This window comes from Kryptolebias marmoratus, linkage group LG7, assembly GCF_001649575.2.
Source record: "Kryptolebias marmoratus isolate JLee-2015 linkage group LG7, ASM164957v2, whole genome shotgun sequence".
In the NCBI taxonomy this organism is placed as follows: domain Eukaryota; kingdom Metazoa; phylum Chordata; class Actinopteri; order Cyprinodontiformes; family Rivulidae; genus Kryptolebias; species Kryptolebias marmoratus.
Window position 1 is genome coordinate 21601828 of NC_051436.1, and position 9366 is coordinate 21611193.

The window sequence follows — 9366 nt, forward strand, 5'->3', positions numbered from 1 at the left end:
TTATTGCTACTCTCCTACTGAACAAATGTTGGTTCGGAAACGCTAAGTGCCCCTGTCCCAAAGTCAGAATCCTTAGAGTTTGAATTAATAAGGATATAAATGTGCGTCAGATCTGCAGTGTTTAATTCTTGAGAGAATTTTTATGTTTTGAGACAGGACACGGAGTAGGGGGGCGTGGCCAACAGCAGCTTATTTGCATAATAGTGACGTAGCCCTAAAACCGCTCATTCTGAAATGAGCTCAAAACAGGCAGAACTGATTGTGAAATTTCGATATCTGAGAATGATTTTGTGTATTAAATGTAATGAACATGTTTTGTACAGTCCACAGACCTATCCTGACTTGTTCAAGGAAGCATAATAAGTCCCCTTTAATTTATCCCATGAGACAACAGTCAGACTCAGGATTATGAATAAGCAAGTGTGAAAATGTTTTCCACGTATGATGAACACCTCTTGTATTTATCAGCTCTGTTGTTGTGTCTATGGACCTCTGTATGTGTGGCAGTAAATCCTGCTGGTTGTGAAATGTGTTTACTGTAAGCTTGTTGTGTTGTTGGTTCACCACAGCTTCTTCAATCTGTCTCTGACAAACAGTCACAGAAAATATGATCACTGTGAACACCTTCTGCTCTGCATGTCTTGATGTTTTCCTTCCGGTGGTGACAGCAGATTTGTTCATTATGACTTGTAAGAGCAGGATTAGAAAAATCTGCAATGCACATCCAGTCTGTTTTCAGTTTTTTTCACTTAGACCAAAGTTATATAAGTTGTAGATATATCTAAGTGTGATTCGCCATAACTATACTCCTCAAGAGTTATAATTATACCCTAAAGCTGGCAAGCTGTAAACTGATCTGAGTTTTCAGTTTGTGAATATGTTACAAATGATTGAATAGTTAGACCAATTGGACATTTTTTAACTGGAATTCGGTGGTTATGAACTATTAACATCATACCTTTTTTAGATAGCTCTTTGAACAGATGCAGCCAGTCCATAAGCCAGGTGGGGCACAGGCCTAATAAATAATGAAATGACTTAATTAATTGTTTTTTAATCTGTGTTTTTCAATTATTTGGACAATTTTAAATGGAATTTTAAAAGTTTTCCGGTGATTCATTCCCAGTTTTTTACTTATTTGCAGTTATAGGGTAACACAGGTCGACTGCAAACTGGCAGTAGATTTATCATATCGCTCTGTTGGCAGTGATTGGAACTGCAGGCAGCTCCATTAGAGTGTCATTGGAGCGGAAATAATTCTGCCCAAATGACAGATTCTGCTGGTTTTAGCTCATTGATACCATCAAGACTAACAAAGTTACCAGTCAGCAGCTTGAAGCAGACAGACCGGATATGAACAGAACACAGAAAGCTTAAGACAGAGGGGAGATACACAAAGGGACATTTTCTCCAACATGGTAAGCTTATTTTCTGTGTCTATAGCTGCTTAGATCACCTACAGATGGATTTTATTTAACTAATTAAGCATCCCTTAACTTTGTTGATTTGGGTTAATATTGTAGAATTTTTTCTTGAAATCAAATTAGAAATCCTATAAACAACACATCCTATATTTTTTCCACAGAAAATGTAGCAAATTGTAAAATGCCTTGCACTTATATAGCGCTTTATCCAGTCCAAGGACCCCAAAGCGCTTTACACTACAATCAGCCTCACTTCTGTCAGCCCGCCCCAGGGCAGCTGTGGCTACAATGTAGCTTACCACCATCAGTGTGTGAATGTGTGGATGAATGGGTGAATGATTGTAGTGTAAAGTGCTTTGGGGTCCTTGGACTAGATAAAGCGCTATATAAGTGCATGCCAATCATTCACCCATTCATGCACACATTCACTGATGGTGGTAAGCTACATTGTAGCCACAGCTGCCCTGGGGCGGGCTGACAGAAGTGAGGCTGTCATCTACCGGCGCCACCAAGCCCTCTGACCACCACCAGTAGGCAAGGCGGGTGAAGTGTCTTGCCCAAGGACACAACGGCTGAGACAGCTGGAGCAGGGGCTCGAACCAGCAACCCTCCGATTACAGGACAAACCCCTACCTCCTGAGCCACTGCTGCCCAAATTGTAAAATTTGTGGGGTTAGAGATTCAGGAAACAAATGTCTGCCAACAGATATATATGCTCAGGAGCAGCTACTGTCTTTAACCATCCTGTGGCCTTCGGGTCAGATTCCTCTCTTCAGTTAAGAGGGCTTCAATAGGGCTAAATGACCTAAATTTAGAGAAATTTAGTTTAATTCTGGCTGGTCTGAGTGAACTGAGACCAAAGTAGATTACTGATGTCTTAAAACAACTGCAGTCTCAAAAATGTCATTGGTTATGCAAACCCTGTTTTATAAACCTTTACATTGCTGTTAATTTTGCTTATTCCACTAGAAATATCATCATTTTCCTGCTGCAAGTACCCAAGGCTGAACCAAAAGTGCTACAGTTGACTGATGCTGTTATTTGTACTTGTAAATACTCATGATCATGTAATGTGAAAACGGTTTCTAAACAGTGTTCATAAGAACCACAATGAAATCCAGTTTAGTGTCTTTAGGTGTTAGCTTGTTGATCCAGTTAGAATGAGACTCCATTTCTCCAAATTGAGGTTGTTCAAAGAGCTATCTACGACAGGTAAGATATGAAATTTTTCAAACCCTTTCATGGCGCCCTACTTCTAAAGATCTGAACTATCTGTTTAAAATACATGTAACTCCATTGCTGCAAAACAATTTACAACACTGACCACAGAAGGTACAGTCAACACCAACAATTAATATAAGTTTTGACTAATAAATCTGTTGTTTCAAATCATTCAGTAACACAATTGTGTCTGTCTGTAGTTTTTGTTTTAAACAACAGATACCTCTGGAGTTTAAATGACATCTGACAGTTTTATCCTTATTCATTCTGTTTTCAAGCTCATGTTGTAAGATGGAAACGACAATCTAAAAGTCATAGAAGCTAAAGGTGCATTTTTTAACCTTGAGGAAAAAGAAACCAAGTAAACTTTAATTTGAATCAAATCTGTGAACTGTTTCCTGATTTAAACTTTTGGATTACAAAAAGAAGCCCAATCTCAGAAGTGATGGAGAAAGCTGTAAATGTGTCAAACTGTGAAGCATCTGGATCTTGTTGGAAGTGGATCTCATCCAGGCAGGACCAGGAGTTTGGAGTTCTAACTTTCTGCAGACTCTCTTGTCCGGTGGTGTTGGATTGATTTTAAGTCCTAGAAAAGTCTAAAAACTGGTCTGGGTCCACTTCAAGCTGCAACATTAAACTGATGTTTACTCCTCAAATATGATGAAAAATGAATCCTGACTGACTCTCCGACTGTGTGATGATGAACAACCTAACACAGACCAGAACCAGAACCCAGACACAGCTTGTAAATCAGCTTGTTGTTGTTTGTGTCATTTTGGTTGATGGGTGGATCATCAGTAGGAGGGGGGCAGAAACAGAAGGTCACATGATGACAGCTTACTTCCTGTCATACACACAATAAAAGACCTAAATCAGGCCAGACCCCCTCAAGAGCCTGCAGAAGCAGTTTCAAAACCAGGCCTAACCAGCTGCTCTTCGTTCAAACCAGGATGTGGATGTTTCTGATCATTGTCAGTCTGCTGGATCAGAACCAGGCTGCATTGGTAAGAATGGATTCCTATTAATCATCTGATTATTTTATTAGAAGTGAAGTTGATCAATAAGCTGCAAATCTGTTTGTATGTTTATGTTTGCAGCTAGCAGGAAAATATGGTGGCCTTCAGCTCATCCTGCAACAACAACTGCCCCAAACAGCCGTGAGTTTGACACCTTTAAACACAGAAATTGAACTAAAACCTTTTACATCCTAATGATGTTTGGGGTTTGTAATAAAGCAAACAAACAAAGAGGGCCAAAGAGGACATTTATGTCACACATGGACAAAATATGGCCTGAGGGCCAAAAAGTGGCTCTTTTTACCATGCCAATTTGACACTGGATGTCATCAAACGAAAACAAAAAATCTAAAATATATTCATTAACACTAAGTTTTTTAATCTCCTAAAAAGTTAAAACAAGTTTTATACTGTCTTTTTGCTAGTTTACAAAAGTGAATGCTGATTTTGTAACTAAAATTGATCTAAACTTTTCTTTGACAGATATTAAGAGATTAAGGGTACATCTTTAAAGGATGCACTATTTTAACCTATAGTTGATGTCATAATTAAATGCCACAAGCGTTAGTTCACAGCATGTTTAATATGCTAGGGGAACATTGTTGTATTTTGACCAAGCATGCCAACTATGCTATAAGCTTATCATCTTCAAAAAAAAAAATGCCTTGATTGGGTTTTCCAACATATTTCTCTATAGGGAAATTCTTTTTCACAAATCTGAAAAAAATGTTAGCTACATGTTTCCATACAGGCAAAACAGAGCAAATCTGTCCCTCAGAGTATATATTTTTGCAGATGAAGTGATGTTATATATGATAGATCCAGGTTGCATATGGTGCATATGTTTCAGTGTATTAAGTGACTCTTTGATTTCTATAAGTCAGACCCTCCAGGATTTCGCGATGTTACAATCGCAACTATTAACACAAAATCAAGCAAACCCAGCGAAATCGCAACTTTGTGCAACTTTGCCCAACTTTGCCCAAAACACAGCAACTTTAACCAAAATAACCCCAAATAACTCACGAAGAAGAGATGTGACGTCACTTCCTGTTAACATCAGAATGCCGGGAGCGTGCAGGAGCAGCGACTGAACCCAAAATGTGCGCTAATGCTTCACATTTGGTCACAAAAATTTCAGCAAAACACGCCGTGAACACGCCGCTAACTCCGCGGAGCGCGAATATCCAATATCCAACTTAAAACTAACTTCACTGCGGTCGCAAACCAGTTTCCTCCCCAGCTGCAGGAGAGTGGGGGGGAAGCTGTTTTGCACGTCCTGCAGTGTAATCATGGAACATAAACGCATCGACAAACACTTTGTGTCTGCACAATCCAGAATGAATGTCAGTTTAGAAGCTATCAAAGTTCTCAAATAAAGCACCTTTTGATAATGTCAATGTTTGTTGGTAATTATCTTACAAAACTAGTCAGTATTTTTGGTTTATATATTAAAAGTAATGGTTTTTTATTGGTTTTAATTTTTAAAAATCGCAACTTTTAGGAAAATGCCCCGCGAAATCAGGCATTTTTGCCCACAACAATCACAAAAAATGCCCGAGAAATCCGGGAGGGACTGATAAATGTTAAAGACTCTTGGAGGGATGTTACCGATGTTGATCTTAAAATGGCTCTGTCTGAAGGACAGTTGTTATGCTGTGGATGGCAGAGATAAGGCCTCAAACTGAACACAAATACCTGAGACAGAGAATCATTAACAGCACAGTGAACCATCTGAGAAGCTCAGAGTTTAAATTCATACCAAAACAGGAAACCTTTTCCTGAGATTAGGACTTACCATCGAATTATCGGTGGGATTCAAAATTAAAAGGACAGTTGAGATCCTTTGAAGTGTGGTTCTGTGGAAAGATTGTGAAGAATTACTATCATATCTAGTATAGATAGATCTTTGAATGACCTCAGTTTGGAGAAATATAGTTTAATTCTGCCGGGACTGATAAGCTAAGTCTAAGCTGCTGATTTAAAGCAACTCCAAACTCACAAATTTTCTAGTGATGAATGTAAGCACTATCATATAAACTTTTACATCCATTTACGTACCTTTTAAATTATGCTGTTATTCTGGCAGAAATATGATATTCCAGGCTGCATTTAAAGTGCTACAGCTAGTTGCTGTTGCTGTTTGCACTTGTAAATTAGCATAAAATTTTATGTAAACAACCTTGCAATATTACATCATATTGCACTTCGATACTGGCCTCGCTTTAAGTAGCTGTTAGTTTATCAATCCTAATCTGATGTTTCTCTACAGATTACTCCCTCTCCTGACCCCCCTCAGCAGAGAACTTCCTCTTCATCATCATCATCATCCTCCTCCTCCTCTTCATCATCATCAGATTCTTCTGAGTCCAGCCAGAGTTCAAAGGTCAGAATTGAGACATGTAAATCCTAAATTATTAAAATACCATTAACAAGGTCTGGTCATGCAGTTGAGCTTTGTGGTCAAATAACTGCTGCAGTAAAAATGTGTATATATATAAAATGAAGTAAACTAACAATGGAAATTACACATTTAGTTTCAAACACTGTTACTGGTCAATGTATACAGTAGCGAACTGACACATTGTATACAAAGACGAGCATTTTCTGTAATTGCCTGATAAAGAAGAAGTTGCAGGGTGGGGTGTTGCTTGGCTGCTGGGGGCTCAAACCTTGATTTTTACTGTCTGCAGAAAAAAGATCACAGAGATTTGGTCCATCACAAGACAAACCCCTAACCCCTGAGCCACTGCCGCCCCCAATGAAGTGACCAATCTGAGTTTAGTAAAAAAAACTAAACTTACAAACTTTTTTTATAGAGTTTTCAACTGATGAAAGAACCACAGAAGCTGGAAAACACGGTAACCACACACACACAGGTTCTGGTCTAATGAGCCCTATACTCTTGTTGTAGATTTCACCTCTTGGATCAAAAAAATTGTTCTTTGAATCAAAAAATTAGGAACTGTGTATGTGATGACATGTTGTTTCCCTAATGTCCTCATTTGTTGCAGGCAGCTGAGCAGTTGGACTTGTCTCAGGAGGTGAGCAGTCTAATTTTAAATAAAGTTTATATGAATATTGACATGACTGTAACTGTATTCATGTGTCAGAGTGCAGAGGGCCTTCTGCCTACCAGTCAGAGCAGCAGCAGCACCAATATGCAGCTGAGTGAACCGGTTTTACTGGGACAGAGGGCCGTTCAGACAGATGGGCACGCTAAAGATATGGAGGGTCAAGACAAGGTGACACATTATCACATGATTCAGTCATATCATCCAGTCAAATTCCTCCTTTTCCTCTCTATTCTTGTCCATCTAAAAACAATGTCACTTGACCCCCTCCCACAGGCTGTTTTACACACCTTTCACCACCTCCTGAGTCCAAACGCAGAAACTACACAGATCACTGAAGTGGGTGGAGATCTTGTGGAAGGGGACGTGTCTATAGATCATGTGGGCGGAGCCAGAGAACAAGTGGAAGCAGGGGATGAAGCTGAGGCCGATAAAGAAAAGATCAATGGGTTTCCATATTTGTCAGATGACAGCATGGAGGGAGCTCATGGGTTGACCTATCAGCTTCCAGGTTACCATGGTGATGAAGCTGGGCTTGAGCTGGCATTATAACGAGGACCACACCTCCCTGTCCTGAACATTTATTTGATCATATAGACCATGTAGTTCATCATGTAGCTGTGTGAGATTTTATTCTTCTTAGGTCACATGAAACATGTGTATTTCACCAATAATCAATAGCCTGATGATAGATATTTACAGACACTGCTTTATAAAATCTTTTAAATAAAGTGTTTTAAATAAAAACAAGGAAGTGAATTTCAGAATTTCTGCTCTGATAAAGGTGAATAAAAGGATACATTTCTAAATTTTAAAAAGAACAATGGGAAATCTCACTATTCACAACACTTTTGTTTCTTTCAACACTGAACAATTTATATCACAGTCAGAGCAACATGCATGCCTGACTTTGTTTTTTAGGTTTTCTGGAATCCTGACAAGTCACCAACAAAACTCCACCACTATGTGGTCACAGACATTTACAACAATTTAACATAAGTTTTATGTGGACTGTGAGGGCACTGGAGAGCAAATACCTGACAAATTCTAGATCTAATTTGAAATATCTTCTATATGAACATCATGTGAAGCTTCAGGATAAAACAAAACTCATTTTTCCATCAATCTGTAGAGGATTTTTTTTTTTCAAAATGAAAGTCAAAAATCTACTTAAATACTGAAGAAATTTAAGGGATGCCAATGCATCTGTATCTGTAGTATTGACAAAATTCCAGTTTTAATGTATAAGCTGTAAAAGAGTAAACAGAACCAAGATCAGAATAAATGTTAAAACTGCTCCCAGTGGCTCTTAAAGATCAGCATGATAACTACACACCTGTCTCACTCCCTGATAGCAGTCTTAATAAAACAGGCAGACAGAAATCCAGAGTAGAAAGTAAGGCTCTTACAAATAGTAATTCAGCAAAAACGTTACACTGAAATCATTTCTGATTTGGATCATCAGATGTCAAAAGCATCCGCCCATAATCACACATCAATTTTTATATTTTACGTTGTTCTAAGGAGGAGATATGACAAATTGAACAAACCTTTTATTTCCAGTTCTGAAGAAGATATGCTGAGTTGAAATGCAATAGAATCAATGAGAGACTTAGGGCCACTGTGTAATATTATATATATATCGGAATTATATTTGGGAGGAAGTTGGAGGCGGGATTTTTGGGGGTTCACCACGGCCCTCATCCTCTTCCGTGCATTTCTTAGGCCCTGTCCCAATACTCGCACTTGCACCCTCGTTCCACCTTCATGTCCTTCAAATGCGCGTTCATGCTGAAGGGTTTGAGTGTGTCCCAATTCCCAGGAGTGCTCTTTAGCCCCGCCCCCTTTGTGTGCTACATCCGCCCTTCGGCTTTTTCAATCGTCTTTATTGATAAATAAAGAGTTTCGAATTAAATGGCAGAAATATGGCAGTGGTGACAGAGCAAGCTGCGTCTGTCACAAATAAAGCAGATTTCAAATGTAAAGTATTGAAATAATTATTATTTCACTCTGCTGTACATGTGTGAATACTATCACACTTTGCTCCGTATTCAACAAGTCAGAACAAAACACATTTGAACAGCCAAATATCTCCTGCAATGACTTTGGGAAACAAAAATACCTAAACTGTACTTTTAAAATCGTACTGGCACCTTCTTAAAATACACTTCATAGAGGGGCGTAAGGTGTAGTGCGAGTATTGGGAGCGAGCCTTAGAGTTCAGTTTCTTACCTGTGCCTTCCTGTTTTCCAGCTACTCCTCAGCTCCTGCCCTGCCCACACTCACCTGTTCCCAGTTGTCATTAGCCCCAGGTGTCACCTCTCTGCTAACCATTCCAAGCCTTTTTAAGTTTCCACTCTCTGTCCATCTTCACTCTGCCATTGTTGTGCTTTATGCACAGGTTATCTCTCCTTTTTAAAAATAGAACTATTCACAGCAAATCCAGGAGGCCCAGATTAACACTGTCAGATTTGATTTCAACACTTTTCAAGTGTCTATATGGGTCCACACCAGAAAGTGTTAATTTAACTCTTTTTGGAGAGTTTGTACCTTAACTCTTATAAAGTGTCAAATATCAAATCTGCTGGAGTTAATAATTTAACACTTACTAACACTAATTCAGTGTTAGAT

At 38.9% G+C, this 9366-nt stretch overlaps 1 protein-coding gene across 1 annotated transcript; it reads left to right on the forward strand.

The window, feature by feature from the left end:
• The first annotated feature begins 3493 nt into the window (after window positions 1-3493).
• On the forward strand, window positions 3494-7485 carry LOC108245277 (suppressor protein SRP40). Its single transcript, XM_017432037.3, has 7 exons — window positions 3494-3649; window positions 3743-3802; window positions 5934-6047; window positions 6481-6522; window positions 6676-6705; window positions 6775-6906; window positions 7012-7485. The coding sequence occupies exons 1-7, from the start codon at window positions 3596-3598 to the stop codon at window positions 7285-7287; spliced, it is 708 nt and encodes a 235-aa protein (XP_017287526.1). The 5' UTR covers window positions 3494-3595; the 3' UTR covers window positions 7288-7485.
• The last annotated feature ends 1881 nt before the right edge of the window (window positions 7486-9366 follow it).

Excerpts from the sequence above, each read along its gene's own strand:
- LOC108245277 (XM_017432037.3), top strand. The coding sequence starts at position 3,596 with ATGTGGATGTTTCTGATCATTGTCAGTCTGCTGGATCAGAACCAGGCT. Across the intron at positions 6,048-6,480 it reads AGTCCAGCCAGAGTTCAAAG|AGTTTTCAACTGATGAAAGA; the intron begins GTCAGAATTGAG and ends CTTTTTTTATAG. Across the intron at positions 6,706-6,774 it reads AGTTGGACTTGTCTCAGGAG|AGTGCAGAGGGCCTTCTGCC; the intron begins GTGAGCAGTCTA and ends TTCATGTGTCAG.